General features: G+C 51.7%; 1 protein-coding gene across 5 annotated transcripts in view; it reads left to right on the forward strand.

Moving 5' to 3' along the window:
- The window catches only part of FAM193A (family with sequence similarity 193 member A), a 154804-nt gene that overhangs the window by 55660 nt on the left and 80337 nt on the right, over nucleotides 1-18807 (forward strand). For all 5 annotated transcript variants that reach the window (XM_025289574.3, XM_044945542.2, XM_006074638.4 and 2 more), the window contains one exon: nucleotides 12940-13185. In XM_025289574.3, the coding sequence (XP_025145359.1) occupies nucleotides 12958-13185 (228 nt within the window). In that variant the 5' untranslated portion in view covers nucleotides 12940-12957. Of the gene's footprint in view, nucleotides 1-12939; nucleotides 13186-18807 lie in introns of those variants that run through there.

An 18807-nucleotide genomic window follows, 5' to 3' on the forward strand; every position in this document is an offset into this window, starting at 1 on the left:
TGACTCTTTGCGACCCCATGGACTGCAAGACGCCAGGCTTCCCTGTCCATCATCAGCTCCTGGAGCCTACTCGCTCATGTCCATCGTGTCAGTGATGCCATCCAACCATCTCATCCTCTGCCTTCCCCTTCTCCTCCTGCTTTCAATCTTTCCCAGTGTCAGTCTTTTCCAGTGAGTCAGCTCTTCGCATCAGGTGGCCAAACTATTGGAGCTTCAGCATCAGTCCTTCGAATGAATATTCAGGACTGAATTCCTTTAGGATGGACTGGTTGGATCTCCTTGCAGTCCAAGGGACTCACAAGAGTTTTCTCTAAAACCACAGTTCAAAAGCATCAATTCTTCAGCGCTCAGCTTTCTTTATAGCTCAACTCTCACATCCATACATGACTACTGGAAAAACCATAGCTTTGACTAGACGGACCTTTGTCAGCAAAGTAGTATCTCTGCTTTTTAATATGCTGTCTAGGTTGGTCATAGCTTTTTTTTCCAAGCAGCAAGCTTCTTTTAATTTCATGGCTGCAGTCACCATCTGCAGTGATTTTGGAGCCCAAGAAAATAAAGTCTGTCACTGTTTCCACTGTTTCCCCATCTATTTGCCATGAAGTGATGGGACCGGATGCCATGATCTTTGTTTTCTGAATGTTGAGTTTTAAGCCAGCTTTTTCACTCTCCTCTTTCACTTTCATCAAGAGGCTTTTTAGTTACTCTTTGCTTTCTGCCATAAGGGTAGTGTCATCTGCATATCTGAGGTTATTGATATTTCTCCCAGCAATGTTGATTCCAGCTTGTGCTTTATCCAACCCAGCATTTCTCATGATGTACTCTGCATATAAGTTAAATAAGCAGGGTGACAATATACAGCCTTGACGTACTCTTTTCCCAATTTGTAACCAATGTGTTGTTCCATGTCCAGTTCTAACTCTTGGTTCTTGACCTGCATATAGAATTCTCAGAAGGCAGATCAGGTGGTCTGGTATTCCCATCTCTTGAAGAATTTTCCACAATTTATTGTGATCCACACAGTCAAAGGTTTGGCGTAGTCAATAAAGGAGAAGTAGATGTTTTTCTGGAACTCTTTTGCTTTTTTAATAAACTATCGGATGTTGGCTATCTTATCTCTGGATCCTCTGCCTTTTCTAAATCCAGCTTGAACATCTGAAAGTTCACAGTTCACATACTGTTGAAGCCTAGCTTGGAGAATTTTGAGCATTACTTTGCTAGCGTGTGAGATGAGTGCAATTGTGCGGTAGTTTGAACATTCTTTGGCATTGCTTTTCTTTGGGATTGGGATGAAAACTGACCTTTTCCAGTTCTGTGGCCACTGCTGAGTTTTCCAAATTTGCTGACATATTGAGTGCAGCACTTTCACAGCATCATCTTTCAGGATTTGGAATAGCTCAACTGGAATTCCATCACCTCCACTAGCTTTGTTCATAGTGATGCTTGCTAAGGCCCACTGGACTTCGCCTTCCAGGATGTCTGGCTCTAGGTGAGTGAGCACACCGTCGTGATTATCTGGGTCGTGAAGATCTGTTTTGTACAGTTCTGCTGTCAGTCGTTGTCACCTCTTCTTTAATATCTTCTGCTTCTGGTAGGTCCATACCATTTCTGTCCTTTATTGAGCTCATCTTTGCATGAAATGTTCCCTTGGTATCTCTGATTTTCTTGAAGAGATCTCTAGTCTTTCCCATTCTGTTGTTTTCCTCTATTTCTTTGCATTGATCGCTGAGAAAGGCTTTCTTATCTCTCCACGCTATTCTTTGGAACTCGGCATTCAAATGGGTGTATCTTTCCTTTTCTCCTTTGCCTTTAGTTTCTCTTCTTTTCTCAGCTATTTGTAAGGCCTCCTCAGACAACCATTTTGCCTTTTTGCATTTGTTTTTCTAGGGGATGGTCTTGATCACTGCCTCCTGTACAATGTCACGAACATCCGTCCATAGTTCTTCAGGCACTCTATCAGATCTAATCCCTTGAATCTATTTGTCACTTCTACTGTATAATCCTAAGGGATTTGATTTAGGTCATACCTGAATGGTCTAGTGGTTTTCCCTATTTTCTTCAATTTCAGTCTGATTTTGGCAATAAGGAGTTCATGGTCTAAACCAAAGTCAGCTCCTGGTCTTGTTTTTGCTGACTGTATACAGCTACTCCATCTTTGGCTGCAAAGATATAAAATCTGGTGATGTCCCTATGTAGAGTTTTCTCTCGTGTTGTTGGAAGGTGTTTGCCATGACCAGTGGGTTATCTTGGCAAAACTCTGTTAGTCTTTGCCCTGCTTCTTTTTGTACTCCAAGGCCAAATTTGCCTGTTACTCCCGGTGTCTCTTGACTTCCTACTTTTGCATTCCAGTCCCCTATAATGAAGAGGACATCTTTAGTTCTAGAAGGTCTGGTAGGTCTTCATAGAACCGTTCAAGTTAAGCTTCTTCAGCATTACTGGTTGGGGCATAGACTTGAATTACTTAGATATTGGATGGTTTGACTTGGAAACAAACAGAGATCTTTGTCTAACTTTGTATTTTAAAAAAACTGTGTATGTTTTACAGAAGTTTTACACTTCTGTGTGAAAAGACTTCAGGGTTTACAATAAACATGGCTTATAAAGCTATTGTTCACTGAGGTCAACTCTGAATTTCTAGCCGTTCTTTTTCCTGTTTTAAAGTAGTTATCCCTTGTGTCTTCCTTTGCGTCTGTGCCCCGTGTTGGGAATTTTACCCTTTATTGGTTCTCATAGAGGGCTTCTCGGGTGGTGGTGGTAGTGAAGAACCCACTTGCCAGTGCAGGAGATGTAAAAGACGAGGATTTGGTCCCTGGGTCAGGAAGATCCCCGGAGGAGGGCCTGGCAGCCCACTCCAGTGTTCTTGCCTGGAGAATTCCATGGACAGAGGAGCCTGGCGGGCTACTCATTGGGTCACAAAGAGTCAGAGACGACTGAAGCAACTTTGCACAGCACAGACGGCACTCATCAGTTCAGTTCAGTCGCTCAGTCGTGCCTGGCTCTTTGCAACTCCATGGACTACAGCACACCAGGCCTCCCTGTCCATTTCCAGCTCCCAGAGCTTGCTCAAACTCATGTCCATCGAGTTGGTGATGCCATCAAACCATCTCATCCTCTGTTGTCCCTTCTCCTCCTGCCCTCAGTCTTTCCCAGCATCAGGGTCTTTTCCATCGAGTCAGTTCTTTGCATCAGGTGGCCAAAGTATTGGAGCTTCAGCTTCAGCATCAGTCCTTCCAATGAATATTCAGGACTGATTCCCTTTAGGATAGACTGGTTGAATCTCCTTGCAGTCCAAGGGACTCTCAAGAGTCTTCTGTAGCACCAAGGTTCGAAAGTATCAATTCTTCGGCACTCAGCTTTCTTTGTAGTCCAACTCTCACATCCATACTTGACTACTGGAAAACCATTCTGACTGGACGGACCTTTGTTGGTAAAGTAATGTCTCTGCTTTTTAATATGCTCTAGGTTTGGCATAGCTTTTCTTCTAAGTAGCAAGTGTCTTTTAATTTCACGGCTGCAGTAACCATGTGCAGTGATTTTGGAGCCCAAGAAAATAAAGTTTGTCACTGTTTCCATTGTTTCCCCATCTGTTTGCCATGAAGTGATGGGACCGGATGCCATGAACTTCGTTTTGTGAATGTTGAGTTTTAAGCCAGCTTTTTCACTCTCCTCTTCCATGTTCATCAAGAGGCTCTTTAGTTCTTCTTCACCTTCTGCCATAAGGGTGGTGTCATCCGCATATCTGAGGTTACTGATATTTCTTCCGGCAGTTTTGATTCCAGCTTGTGCTTCATCCAGCCCAGCATTTCACATTTTGAACCTTGTATGAAGTGCTCCCTTGGTGTCTCTGCTTTTCTTGAAGAGATGTCTAGTCTTTCACATTCTATTGTTTTCCTCTGTTTCTTTGCACTGAGGGAGGCTTTCTTGTCTCTCCTTTCTTTTCTTTGGAATGCTACATTGAGACGGACATATCTGTCCTTTTCTCCTCTGCCTTTCACTTCTTTTCTCAATTTATAAGGCCTCTTCAGGCAACCATTTTGCTTTTTTTTCATTTCTTTTTCTTGCGGATGGTTTTGATCACCACCTCCTGTCAGGGTCCTCCGTCTATGGTTCTTCAGAAACTCTATTTAACAGGTCCAATCCCTTGAGTCTGTTTGTCACTTCCACTGTGTAACTGTAAGGGATTTAATGTAGTTCATACCTGAATGGCCCAATGTTCTTCCCAACTTTCTTCAATTTAAATTTGAATTTTGTAATAAGGAGTTCATGATCTGAGCCACAGTCAGCTCCCAGTCTTGTTTTTGCTGACTGTATAGAGCTTCTCCATCTTTGGCTGCAAAGAATGAAATCAATCTAATTTCGGTATTGACCATCTGGTGATGTCCATGTGTGGAGTTGCCTCTCGTGTTGTTGGAAGAGGGTGTTTGCCATGACCAGTGGGTTATCTTGGCAAAACTCGGTTAGCCTTTGCCCTGCTTCTTTTTGTACTCCAAGGCCAAACTTGCCTGTTACTCCAGGTATCTCTTGACTTCCTACTTTTGCATTCCAGTCCCCTATAATGAAAAGGATATCTTTTTTGGGTGTTAGTTTTCTAAGGTCTTGTAGGTCTTCATAGAATCATTCAACCTCAGCTTCTTTGGCATTACTGGTTGGGGCATAGACTTGGATTACTGTAATATTGAATGGTTTGCCTTGGAAGCAAGCAGATAATTCTGCGTTTTTGAGGTTGCATCCAAGCACTGCATTTTGGACTCTTGTTGACTACGATGGCTACTGCACTTCTTCTGAGGGACTCCTGCCCACAGCAGTAGATGCAGTGGCCATCTGAGCTCAATTCACCCATTCCAGTCCATCTTAGTTTGCTGATTCCTAAGATGTCGATGTTCACTCTTGCCATCTCGTTTGACCACTTCCAATTTGCCTTGATTCATGGACCTAACATTCCAGGTTCCTATGCAATGTTGTTCTTTACAGCATCAAACTTTACTTCCATCACCAGTCTCATGCACAACTGGGTGTTGTTTTTGCTTTGGCTGCATCCCTTCATTCTTTCTGGAGTTATTTCTCCACTGATCTCCAGTAGCATATTGGGCACCTACTGACCTGGGGAGTTCCTCTTTCAGTGTCGTATCTTTTTGCCTTTTCAAACTGTTCATGGGGTTCTCAAGGCAAGAATGCTAAAGTGGTTTGCCATTCCCTTCTCCAGTGGACCACGTTTTGTCAGAACTCTCCACCGTGACCCGTCCGTCTTGGGTGTCCCCACATGGCATGGCTCATAGTTTCATTGAATTAGACAAGGTTAGGTCCCCAGCCTCAGGGTTTGGAGTCGGTTGTCAGAAAAAACCAAGAGGGTGAGCACACCAGGCGGCTGGGTGAGGACAGAGTGTCAGGCAGGAGATGGCGAGCTCCTGCGTCTCATGCTCTCGGCGTCAGTGTGGGCCCGCAGGGTCGGTGGGGCCTTAGTGACCGTGACATGTGCTGGTCAGCTCGGGGCACCTGGCCACGTGGGGCACTACAGCCCCTGATGTGCTTTATGTGTGAACACATCCTCATACTGAAGACCTAGAATGAAGAAAGAATGTAAAGTATCTCACTCTATATTGGTTACCTTTGATGTGAGAATATTGTGCATATATTGAGTTCAGTGAGTCGATTGCAGTGTGTTGGCTCTCTGCATCAGGTGGCCAAAATATTGGAACTTCAGCATCGTTTCAGGGTTAATTTCCTTTAGGATTGTGTGGTTTGATCTCCTTGCAGTCGACAGGACTCTCAAGAGTCTTCTCCAGTACCATTACTCCTTAGAAAAGACCTTAATGCTGGGAAGGATTGAAGGCCAAAGGAGAAGAGGGTGGCAGAGGATGAAATGGTTAGATAGAACCACCACCCGAATGGATGTGAATCGGAAAAAGCTCTGGAAGATTGTGGCCTCTGGAAGAGAGTAGCCTGGCATGCTGCAGTCCATCAGGTCGCAGAGAATCGCACATGACTTGGCAACTGAACAGCAGCATTGAGTTAAATAAAATCGTACTGGAGTTCACCTGTCTTTGGTGAGGGAGGTGTTTAATAGGCTTTTTCTTAGAGCAGTTTCAGTTTCACAGAAAAGTTGAGCAGGAAGTGCAGCAGGTTCCCATGCATCCTCACCCACGCACAGCCCCACAGCGCCAGCACCCCGCCGTGGTCTGCCAGAGCCAGCGAACTCAGCCGACACGCTGTTGCCCAGAGTCCGTGATTCGGTCTGGGCCGCTGGGCATTCTGTGTGTTGGGCAGACGTCGAACGGCCTGTGTGCCCCGTTGAGTATCACACTGATTAAGAGACCCTGCGTGTCCTGCCTGTGCCTGCCCTCTCCCCCGTCCCCGACAGCCGCTCATCTTTCACTGTCTGCATAGTTTTCCAAAATGTCATGTAGGGATCACACAGTTTATAGCCTTTTCAGATTGGCTTCTTTCATTTAATAATATATATTTCATTTAAATAACATATATTTAAGGTTGCTGCTGTTCATGGGGTCGCAAAGAGTCGGACATGACTGAGCAACTGAACTGAACTGAAGGTTCCTCCATGTCTTTTCATGGCTTGATAAGTCATTTCTCTTTAGCACTGAATAATAATCTGTTGTCCGGCGGGACCACAGTTTGTTTATCCATTCACCTTCTGAAGGAGATTTTGGTTGCTTCCAAGTTCTGGCAACTGTGAGTAAAACTGTTAGAAACATCTGTGTGCAGATGTTTGTGTGGATGTCTGTTTTCATTTGGGTGAATTCTGAGGAGCACGATTGCCCGGTCGCAGGGCGAGAGGATGTTTAATTCTGTGAGAAGCCGCCAGACTGTCCTCCGAAGCGGCTGCCCCGTCTGCATGCGCACGGCAGCGCTGAGCCCTGCTGCTCCACAGCCTGCCAGCACGTGCTGTCGGTGCCCCTGGTTTGGCCGCTGTACTGGGTGGGTTAGCTCCTTGTTTTTACCTGTGTTTTCGGTTTTAACTTATTACAGGGTTCATGTTTGCAACTTGCATTTCACTTCTCTTAGAGTTGGCGTGGACAGCTCGGAAGGCGGTGCTGAGAAGGAGGGTAAAGAGATTGGCAGTTAGTACATGGAGGTGAAAGTGAGGTTAAGAGGGTTTTGTCCCTTCAGCCTGGGAGGAGTAATAGCATGTTTGTATCCTAATGGAGATGATGCAGGAAAGAAGAAAAAACGGATGGCCTGATAAAGAAAGGGGCTGGTCAGTGGGAGAGGCCTCAGGCAGATGGCAGGGCCCGGCAAGATTTTCCAGGCAAGAGCACTGGAGTGGGGTGCCATTGCCTTCTCCGGTTGAGAGACCAGAGGGGAGCAAAGGCTTTGGCGGCCCCTGCGTGCCTGGCCAGGGCCTCCGAAGCAGACACTAGTCTGTGTGGGGCCCTGAGCCTCGCCCCCTGCTGCTGCCACCCACGTGTGCGCCCTCTGTGCTCCCTGTGTGGGCCTGTGCTCCGCCTGCCTCTAGCTGGGGGCTTTGTCTCCTCTCCCCTGGCTATCCAGCTCCTGGGCAAGCACGCCTCCCTGTCCCCTAGCACTCTTAACCATCCCACGCAGTGCCTATGCCCAGGGCCCTGACTCCTGTCCCCACCTTGTGAAGTTTTCTGACCGTAACAATTTTAGTAACGACCCTGGAGACTGACTCAGCGTCATCAACTCTGTTATGGGAGGTAAGGGGTCCTTCAGAAAGCAGGCACTGCCTGTGGGGATCAGTCTTGTGTGGGTAGGTCCCTGGCTAGCCTCTGCTGTGGTTCTCTGTGACACAGCTGCCCCGCTGTGGCCAAGGGCATGGTGGTGGTGATGGGAGTGCAGGTGAAGGGGCTGGCACTGCCTCTCTGCTCAGGGCCAGGGCCCTGTTTGATGGCTTGTGCTCACCAGCTATGTGAATGGCTACTTTTGGAATTACTTCAGGTCACTCAATTTTCAAATGTGACTGACCCATTTAGGGACTGACTGAAAGCCTTTCTGGGAGAAGGCAATGGCACCCCACTCCAGTACTCTTGCCTGGAAAATCCCGTGGATGGAGGAGCCTGGTGGGCTGCTGTCCATGGGGTCGCTGAGGGTCGGATACAACTGAGTGACTTCACTTTCACTTTTCACTTTCATGCATTGGAGAAGGAAATGGCAACCCACTCCAGTGTTCTTGCCTGGAGAATGCCAGGGATGGGGGAGCCTGCTGGGCTGGCGTCTATGGGGTCGCACTGAGTTGGACACGACTGAAGCGACTTAGCAGCAGCAAAAGCCTTTCTGAGTCTCTGTTCTATTTATGTGATTTTTCTCTCCCTTCTGGTGATTTCTGTATATTGCTCTGAAGACTGTTAATGTCCTTTACAAGATAACTGGTTCCCGTGATTTTCAGTACCTTCAGATTTGTAAAGGGATGCAGACTACAGTCAGAGAAGTTAGAGGCACTCTGACAGCAGTTTTTCATTTGCCCGTTGTAGATTATTGCTGTTCAGTCACTCAGTCGTGTCCAACTCTTCACGACCCCATGGACTGCAGCACGCCAGGCCTCTCTGTCCTTCACTATCTCCAGGAATTTGCTCAAACTCAAGTCCATCGAGTCTGTGATGCCATCCAACCATCTCATCCTCTGTTGTCCCCTTCACCTCCCAGCATCAATCTTTCCCAGCATCAGGGTCTTTTCCAATAAGTCAGTTCTTCGCATCTGATTTCCTTTAGGATTGACTGGTTTGATCTCCTTTCAGTCCAAGGGACTCTCAAGAGTTGTCTTTAGTAACCACAATTCAAAAGCATCAATTCTTTGGTGCTTAGCTTTCTATATGGTCCAACTTTCACATCCATACATGACTGCTGGGAAAACCATAACTTTGACTAGATAGACCTTTATTGACAGAATAATGTCTCTGCTTTTTAATATGCTGTCTAGGTTTGTCATAGCTTTTCTTCCAAGGAGCAAGTGTGTTTTAATTTTGTGGTTGCATATTTTGAACTGAATGAGAATGAAAACAGCATATCAAAATTTGTAAAATGTAGCCAAAGCAGTGCTTGACAGGGACATGTGCAGCTTCAACCATCTGCAAGAGAAAGGGTTCACTGTCCTATGCTTCCACCTTAAGAAAGTAGAAAGTCAGAGAGCCAGTTATACCCAAAGATACTCAAAGTAATGAAATAATAACATGAAAGCAAAATGCAGTAAAACAAAAAAATTTTTAATAGGGAAAAATCCATGAAAACCAAAAGCTAACTGTCTTAATAATAAAATTGATTAATCTTAAGGCAGGCCAAAAATTTGAATAGATACTGTATAAGCGTGTGAAAGGATATTTAATGTATTATTAAGAAAACCACACTGAGCCAGGGCTACCCATTCACTATGGCGGTCACAATTGAAACTTCATTGGTGAGCATGTCGGTTACCTGGAAGTCCTTAGCAGTGCTCTTTGGGAGAAGTTTGGCAATTTGGTTTTGTTTTTTTTTTTTCTGGTCAAGCCACATGGCATGTGGGATCTTGGTTCCCTGACCAGGGCTCCTGTGCCCCCTGCAGTGGAAGCACAGAGCCCTAACCACTGGACTGCCGGGAAGTCCCGGGAGTTTCTTAGAAGTTAGATACCCCAATTATTCTATTCCTTGGTATTTATGCAAGAGAAGGAAACACGTGTTCCCAGCAAGATTTATACATGAGTGTTCATAGCAAGTACTGTTTGTGAAGCTGACACCGGGAGACAGGCTGCCTGCGTCCAGACAGCAGAATGGTAAGCGAGTGGTGGCTTACCTCCAAGGGCCACTGCTCAGGAGTGAAAGGAGCAGTCTCGTGAGCCACACACAGGATCATCTCCAAGTGATGATACTATGAGAGAGGCCCGACAAAAGACGAGATGCTGTGTGATGCTGCTCGTTGCAGACGAGTCCAGGAGTTGCCCCGTGAATCTGTGGAGTGGGAACTCTGCGCGGTGGCCTGGGGCGGGGCGGGAGAACGAGGCAGTGAGGAGACAGGGCAGGGCGCGCTTGCCGCCCGAGGACCGGCTGCCGTGCTGAGTGGAGTCTCTGGGCGTCGGGACACATCTGCACTCCGCCGTCACCTTGTCTGGCTTTACAGGCCGTGTGCCCAAGGGATTGCGCCCGCTCTCCCAGGTGTCTAGCTCCACGTTGTCTGGGTGGGTAACGTGCCACCGTTAAGTCTTGCTCTTCACCTCTGCAGCCCGTCCTCCGCTGCCAGGGGCCCCCTGCCCGGGTAGGCGAGCCCCCAAAGTCTGACTGCTCTGCTCCCCTGCGCTCACCTCACATGTGATGACCACCCCAGAGTTCGTTGTTCGCACGCCAGGGTTTCTCTGTAAGGAGAAACCTGGGTCACGCACTCCTCTTATGAGCTGCCTCCTCACAGGGCCCCCAGGCTGGCTGAGCGTCCTCGCCCCTGAGCCTCCCCTCCAGCCTTCGCCCTGCCCCGGAAGGACCGGTGTCCACAGCTGCCCCCCATGCCAGCGCCCCTCTGCCAGCTCTTCCCGCGGCTGCTTCCGTCTGCGTTGCCTTAGCCCTCGGGTCTCACTTAGCTCTGCTCTCATTAAAGCCACGCTGTCCTCCTTGTCTGCTCTGCACCCTTGGCAACTTCGTGTCTGCACCCTGGCGGAGAAGCAACCTAGCGTGGTGGGCTGTCGGGGTTCTGTCTGTGTCCGCTGGTCCGACGTCGCTCTCGGGCCAGCAGGACCCGGGCGTCTGGCCCGTGCACGGTCTGTGTCAGGCCCCTGTGCCCGAGCTGGCCCCACTTAGGCTGCTCCACGTGCAGTCCAGCTTCTCTCCGTCCTGGGGGCTCTGCCTTTGCAGCAGTTTCACCCTGGCCTCTTCGCCCCTTCCCTTCTCTCATCTCTTCTCCTCGCACGTCCTGTCTCCATGTCCAGATGTGAGTGAGGCCGGGCCCCGCGGCTCCCTGCCCCCTTCTCTGTCCACACCCCAAGGCCTCTGGCCACAGCCCCCACTTGAGACGCCTCCTCAAGGAGGCCCTCGATGGCTGCAGTGACGAAGGGCATCATCCTCAACCACAGGCACTTTTTCTTGCTGTCTCTGCTCAGTCGCCGCTGTTTAACGTTCTGACTTAAGAGCACAGATGTTTTACCTTGTCCCTGTGTTTGAGGAGAATTGCTCTCACTCCGGCAGGGATCTTGGTTTACTCACCGTGTGTCTCCATGCTGGGGCCAGTGTCTTGCTCACAGGAAGCCCTACGGGGATGGACCCTGAGCTGGGTGCTCTCAGTTCACTTCTGCCTCTTAGCATTCTGTTTCTGCTGGGGACCTTTGTCACCTTGGGCCCAGCGTCTCCTGCTCTGGGTAGAAAGGCAGCCTGCAGAGGTCTGAGGCCTGGGGCTGTTCCTCCAGCAATGGGCTTGGGACCTGTTGGGACAGAGAAGGGCAGCTGCTCCCGGGGGCAGCCATGCCCAGCCGTTAAAGTGAGCGCCCTCAGACATGCAGGGGGCTGCTGAGCTGGGTTGGTGAAACCCAGGGCGCACCTGTGGGTGTGACGGGTGTAAGCAGGTTTGATCACTGGTTTTTGTAGGTAAGAACAGACGTTACGCTTCTGTGTCTTAACGGTGCTGTCCCATCCTTGTAATCACTCATGTTTTCATTCATCCCGTCCACCCCCTTGTTTGAGCACCGACACCTGGCCCCTCCAGGCCTTGCTGACAGCCTTTGGGAGCGCTCTGGCCGTGGTGGCGGCAGTCACATCAGTGCAGGGTCAGGCCAGCCAGCGGCGGTGCATGCCCCAGTGAGGACGGCAGGGGCAGCTCCGGGGCTGAGTGCAGAGCCGGGCTGCCGGCCGGGCGGAGCGGGGGAGCAGGCGGGCAGTGCTCCGGCCAGAACGGCCCCAGCAGGGTCCTGGTCTGCCTGCCCGCTTGCCGGGTGCACAGCGCGGGCACTCTGCTCTGGAACCTTGGCTGGTGAGGCTGCATCGGGAAGGCTGTGCCTGGCCTCCCTGCTCGCCTGCGGCCAGGTGCACCTCTCTCGAGCCACTCTCTAGGATTTGCAGGGTGGTTCCGCTAAGCTGCACGTGATGCCTCTGGGCTCATGCTGATTCGGACTAAAATCTTGGCTGCTACTTGCTCACCTGGTGACTTTAGGCCTGTTTTAAACCTGGTCGCCTGTGTGTTTTTAAGACTAATTTTATTTTTCTGATAATGAGGTTGATACTAGAAAGGATCTGGAGTCATGATCTTTCCTCTTCCTCCTGCCTACCCTCACCCTTCAGTTTAGGACCTGTTTGAAAAGTGGAGGTAGATAGTGAGACACGCTTGGAGGGAGGCCGGTCTTGGATGTTTTTATGTGTGGCTGCTGTCAGCCTCCTAGATGTTTATCTTGACTCGAGCTTGGACAGCCCGCCTCAGAGGTGGCTTGGCTCTGTAGGTGCACTCAGGCCGGATTGCCGCCCAGCCTTGAGCCCTGAGTGCAGACACCTCTAGACCCGGGGCTTCGACCTCTGCTGCTGTTTGTGGCTGCACTGAGCAGCCTGTGGGATCTTAGGTCCTCAACCCAAGCCCTCGGCAGTGACAGCAAGGGGTCCTAACCACTAGACTTTCAGGGAGTTCCCTGAACTTTGCTGATGGTTAAAAGAAAAAAGGAAATGCCCTGGTGCTTCCTCAGTCTGAGTTGAGGCCGACGCTTCCTAGCACATGGGGGGAACACAGAAGGCTAGGTGAAGGGGTGAAGACAGATTTCTGCCTCCTCCTTAGATGTTCTTTATGGTATCGCTCTTTTATTGGAGGTATGCATTATGAGTTTCTGGAATGCTTGGCACAGTTTTATTCAGCAGATTCCCCGTTTGATGTTTCTCAGTGTGAACACACGTGCGCATTAAAGTGTGAACACACGTGCGCATTAAAGTGTGAACACACGTGCGCACTAAAGTGTGAGGCCTGTAAAGTCTGCGTGGTCCTGGCTTTGTGGCTCATGTTTTGAAAAAACTTTTTTTTGTTGTTTTCTGTTCCAGACTCCTTTTAATTTTGGGATGAATCATAGAACACCACCCTACCCCGCTGGGGATTACTGTCTTCTGTGCAGAAGCGAGAGGAAAGACGCTTCGTTCTTAGAGAGTGGAGTGAAGACCACAAGCAAGCTGGCCCTGTCCATGGCGCCCAAGGGCAACAGCGTGCTGCACCTGCCGCTCTGGGTGTGCCCCGACTGCCGGCGCGCCGTGGAGAAGGACGCGCGCCACGGCGGCCCCGAGCAGCCGGCGGTGAGTGCCCGCGGGGCTGCCCGCACCGGCGCCTCCCGCGCTGCCCGCCAGCCGGGTCCCCCCCCCCCCCCGCCAGTCAGTCAGCGAGCTCGGCAGCCCTCAGGGCGGGTTTCAGCATTTTACTTCCGGTCGCAGGATTTCTTTGGTGGTACAATTTGTTGAAAAACTAGGCGGCTTTGTGTGCGCTCAGTTCTAGATGATTCCATGTGCTGGTAGCTTGCCTAAACTTCTCTCCCAGATGCAGTTCTCAGGTCAGGCTCCCCACCCCATTCTGCCCCCTTCCTTTTCATGCCTCAGCTCAATGAAGCCTTCTTGAGAACATCAGCATCTTCAGCCCTGACAGCGTCTTCGTGGGCCCTGGTTCTGAAAGGGCTTTGGTTTTTCTTCTTTAATCAATTCATGGCTGTGCCGGGTCTTGGCGGCTGCCCTTGGGCTCCCTCTGGCGTGAAGTGCAGGGGGGCTGCGGGCTGCGGGCTCCCCCTGCGGTTCTTCTCGTCGCAGAGCACAAGCTCGCAGGCATACGGGCTCTGGAGTGCGGGTCAGTAGTGGTGGTCCTCGGGCTTAGTTGCCCCGCGGCTTGTGGGATCTTCCCAGACCAGGGATTAAACCCGTGTCCCCTGTACTGGCAGGCAGAGCCTGAGACGCTGGACCACCGTGGAGTCCCGAAAGGGCTTTCAGACTGGGCCTTTGGGTTCTGGAGGGAGTTGCCTTGCAGCCATGCGAGGCCCCGCGATCTCGGGCTTGTCTGTGCCTTTGATTCCTGCCTGCTGGCTGTTTCTGACCTGTGGTCTCTGTGCTCCTGCCTCTGCATGCGGCCGTGACAGCCCCCCCCACACTTTCTGCTTCCTGACCCGAGGCTGCTGTCCACTTGAGCCCCCACGCAGGCCCGCTGCCACGTGGCAGAAGCCTCCTGCCTGCCCTCCGCTGAGCTGTGGCTTCTGTTTAGGGTTTCCCGGAAGGCGGCACCAGCTCACGCGCCGGCTTCTGGAGTAGAGCGGTAAACAGCTGCAGCTCAGAATCCCGTCGTTCATCAGAACAGAAATTGGCTTCTCACTGGTGTGACTCCTGCCCAGCCCTCTTTCCTGCCTGCTCTTCTCTTTAGCACTTCTTTCTAATATACTGTGTATGTTACTTACTCACTTTGTCTTTTTCCTTCACTGGAATATGCTCTCCAAGAGGGCAGCTCTTTTTGTGTATTTTCGTACCAAAAACAGGGCTCAGTCAGTCAGTTCAGTTGCTCAGTCGTGTCCCAGGGACCGCAGCACGCCAGGCCTCCCTGTCCATCACCAGCTCTGCCATTCAGATATTTTGGGTACCACAATGAGTGAATGAGTGAATGAAGAAGTGAATAGATAGAGAACAAGAGACTAAAAGGATGGCACAGGTGGTCTTTCGTTTTCTCACCTGCAGATCTTTGTGCTTTTATCGTTTTACTTTTGTTTCCTTTCTTGTCCACTTAAAGTATTTGGTCTTTTTTCAGTTTTTTTGTTGTTGTTCAGTCAGTCATGTCCGACTGTTTGCGACCCCATGGACTACAAAACACCAGGCTTCCCTGTCCATCACCATCTCCTGGAGCTTGCACAAACTCATGTCCATTGAGTCGGTGATGCCATCCAGCCATCTCGTCCTCCGGCAATCTGTCTCTTCCTGCCCTCAGTCTTTGCCAGCACCAGAGTCTTTTCTAACAAGTCAGCCCTTTGCATCACGTGGCCAAAGTATTAGAGCTTCAGCTTCAATATTGGTCCTTCCAATGAATATTCAGGACTGATTTCCTTTAGGATGGACTGGTTTGATCTCCTTGCCGTCCAAGGGCCAAGTCCAGCTTCTCCAACACCACAGTTCAAAGCATCAATTCTTCGGCACTCAGCCTTCTTCATGTTCTAACTCCCACATCCATACATGACCACTGGAGAAACCATAGCTTTGACCGTACGGACCTCTGTCAGCAAAGTGATGTCTCTGCTTTTTAATGTGCTGTCGAGGTTGGTCCTCAGTTGCTTAATGGAGGCCTATTCAGCGTTCCTGGTACTTCTTTGTTCTTGGTTCACTTCCAGTAGGCATTCTTGAGTCTTTCCCCAGCTCATGCATTGTCTTTGCTTCCTAAACTTTACTGTCTTTGGCTCCTGTTTCCAGTCCAGCTCCTCTGCAGTGGCCTGACTGCTTTGGGAGAATAGTTGCTATGTCCGTCCTGGTTTGGAGGCAAGTGGAAATGCCTGTCATGGCCCATAATCAGTCTCTCCAGGATGAGAGTCTCATTTCCTGACTCTAATTTTGCCTGGATGATGCATCCAGAAATGAGGCTTCTCTCCTCATAAAAAAAGTGGTCCCAAGGACCACAGAGGTGTAATGCTAACCAGTGTTTGCAGACTTAAACCTTCCATTGCTTTTGTGTGGTTGGCTTCTTTGTTCATGGTGCTTAAAACCGCTGAACTTTTTTTCTTTCCAATGAGATGTAATTTACGTCTAGTAAAATTCACCCATTTTAAGTGTATATATAGTTCCCTGAGTTTTGACAGATTTATACAGTTGTGTCAACACTGTTACCATGGTTAAGACACAGAACCCCCAGATGTCCCCTTGTTCCCTTGGTAGTGGCCCTTCCCCTCCCCCAGCCCTGACAGCCCCTGGCGCGGCTTCTGTCCCCGTGGCTTTGCTGTCTCCAGAGTGTCGCGTGTGTCTTTGCTGGTGTAATGCTCTGAGCGTGGTGCACCGGTAGCGTGTTCCTTGTTTTCACTGCGTGAGCTGTAGAGATGGGCTGCAGTTTGGGGTCTGTTTATCGTTGACGTGTGTTTCTGTCATTTCCAGACTTAGACTGTTCTGAGTCGAGCTGTTGTGAGCGTCTTTGTGCAGGTCTTTCTGCAGACAGCCTTTGTACGCGTCCCTGGCCTAGTTTGCTCATGTCTGGTTGAGAACTTGGCATCGGCCTGTGAAGGGAGTCACCTCATTGAGGCTCGTGGAAGGCGTCTTGTCTTGTATGTCTTTTGGAGCCTCGTAAAGTGACTGTGGTGTGTTGCTGTTCCTGGTCTCTCTGGTGTGTGCAGTGTCAGTGGTGTGCACAGTGTGGGTGATGCGCGTGTAGTGTCGGTGGGGTGTGTGTGTAGCGGTGGCGGTGGTGTGTGTATATAGTGGTGATGTGTGCAGTGTTGGTGTGGGTGTGGTGGTGGTGGCCTGTGTGGTGGTGTGTGTGCGTGTGTATAGTGGTGATGTGTATACTGCACACATCGTATACCACTATATATCGGTGGTAGTGGGGGGTGTGTGTGTGTGTGTGTGTGTGTGTGTGTGTAGTGTGTATGATGGTGCTGCTGCTGCTAAGTCGCTTCAGTCGTGTCCAACTCGGTGTGACCCCACAGACGGCAGCCCACCAGGCTCCACCGTCCTTGGGGTTCTCCAGGCAAGAACGCTGGAGTGGGTTGCCATTTCCTTCTCCAATGCATGAAAGTGAAAAGTGAAAGTGAAGTCGCTCAGTCGTGTCCGACTGTTCGCGACCCCATGGACTGCAGCCCACCAGGCTCGGCCGTCCCTGGGGTTCCCCAGGCGAGAGCCCTGGAGTGGGTGCCGTCGCCTTCTCCCGTATAACGCTGATGCGTATACTGCACACGTCATGCACCACTGTGTATCGGTGGTGGTGGTGGTGGTGTGTGCAGTGTCAGTGGGGGGTGTGTGTGCAGTGGTGATGTGTGTGGTGGCGGTGATGGGTCGTGTGTGTGGTGGTGGTGGTGGTGGTCCTTCTCCTGTGGGGGGCAGTGCCAGCCCGCGCCTGCAGAGGTGGTGGGCGAGGTTGGCCCTGGAGCTGGCACAGACCCGCGTCTCTGGCGCTGCCCCTGTGCTGGTGTGGGCCGGGCTGTGGGCTCTCCCCATGCCCGGGGGCCTCCTCCATGGCCCCTTCTCCTTCCCCCGCCCTATGTCTGGGGCCAGATGTGCTTGCCTGGTGACCCTGCCCTGCCGCGGGGCGTCTGAGGGTCTGGGCTGGGGCCCGTGTCCGAGTCCCTGGCCTCAGGCCCCAGGGGAGCGCGCCCAGCCCCAGCGGGGAAGGCCTACACTTACTTGGGGAGAAGGCCGTCTACCCTTGGCCTCGGGCACTCGCTGCGAGTGGAGCTGCCCCCTCTGACCCTCTGTGCTGCCCCCTTGGCCGGCGCCCCTGGGCCTGGCACTGTCAGGTGGGCCCAGGCCATGGGTGTGGGGGCCATGCCAGTGTCCCCGTGGTCAGGGACGTGTTTAGCGAGGCCTGCAGGCCCAGTGCTGAAAGTGCTCTGTCTCCAGAGGTCATGCTGGCCTCCCCGTTCCGTGCCTGCCCACCCTGTGGGCCTCGCTCAGAGCCTGGCACCGAGACCGTGTCCTGAGTGGACACCGAGAAACCTCGATTTCAGACGTCCGCCTGGATCCCGGCTCTCTGGTCACAGGCCTGAGTGTGTCTGTCCTGGGGGTCTCTGCCCTCCCCAGCTCTCCCCCGGCCCCAGCCCCTCCTCCTGGGCTGCTTCCCACTGCCCACCGGCCCGCTGGGTCCCCTGGCCCCTCCGCCTGGGCTTGCGCCCCGCTGCCCCCCCCCCGGCCCGCTGGGTCCTTCCTGAAGTGCCACCGTGGCCGCCCCGCTGTGCCCGGGACTGCCCAGGCCCTGCTGACACTCCACGGTCTCCCTGCGGCCGAGGAGCCCGCCTCCCGGGTGCACGCCCCCCGCCCGAGGACCCGGTGGTTCTTGTCCTTTCCTCCTCTGGCCCAGGCCCCGCCTGCCTGTCCGCCTCCAACCTTGCCCCCTGCCCGCCCCAGCGCCCAGGTCACGGCCTCCTGCCTTCTCTATAGCGGTGCAGGGCTGGGGGTGCATTTTGAACTTTTGCTCCAGTTTCTTGAACAGAGAAGACGTTTCCCATTTGTTTTCAAGTCGTGTGTGTGTTTGGTCACTCAGTCATGCCTGACTCTCTGTGACCCCATGGACTGTAGCCCGCCAGGCTCCTCTGTCCACGGGATTCTCCAGGCAAGAACACTGAGGTGGGTTACCATTTCCTTCTCTGGGGGATCTTGCCCACCCAGGGATCGAACCTGGGTCTCCTGCATTGCAGGTGGATTCTTTACCACTGAGCCAGCAGGGAAGCCCCTTTTCAGGTCAGCTGTGGTAAATTATATTCTTGTCGGCTTGTGTTCGGGATCTGTTTTAGTTGCTACCATGCCTGTAGATACAGCTTTTTATTCCTCGTGTTTGTGCTTTTTCTTTTCTTTTTTAGCCAGTCTCGCCAGAAGTCTGTCAGTTGTGTCTCCAAAGAGGGACTTGAGAGTCTTTACAAACCTCGGTCCTTCCACTCTGCTCCATCCGTAACTGCCGTTATGTGTGCGGGGGGGTGCCTGAGTGCCAGCCGCTCCCTTCCCCTCCACGCCCCCAGCGTCCTCTCCGCTGCTGGCAGGCGCGCTCTGCTCTGCTCCTGCCCAGGTGCCCTGCTCTGCTCAGGGTGTGCGAGGTGGTGATGGCAGGCGCCACCAGGTCCCGAGTTACAGATGCCATCGGTCGTGGACCTGGTTCCCCCGGTTCCTTGTTCTCGGGAGCAGGGCGCAGATGCCATGGCAAGGTGGGGCGCACGACAGTGTGGGGACTCCCCATCTTCTGGGCCTCTTCTGAGGGCCGGGGAGCTG

This window comes from Bubalus bubalis, chromosome 7, assembly GCF_019923935.1.
Source record: "Bubalus bubalis isolate 160015118507 breed Murrah chromosome 7, NDDB_SH_1, whole genome shotgun sequence".
Classification (NCBI taxonomy): domain Eukaryota; kingdom Metazoa; phylum Chordata; class Mammalia; order Artiodactyla; family Bovidae; genus Bubalus; species Bubalus bubalis.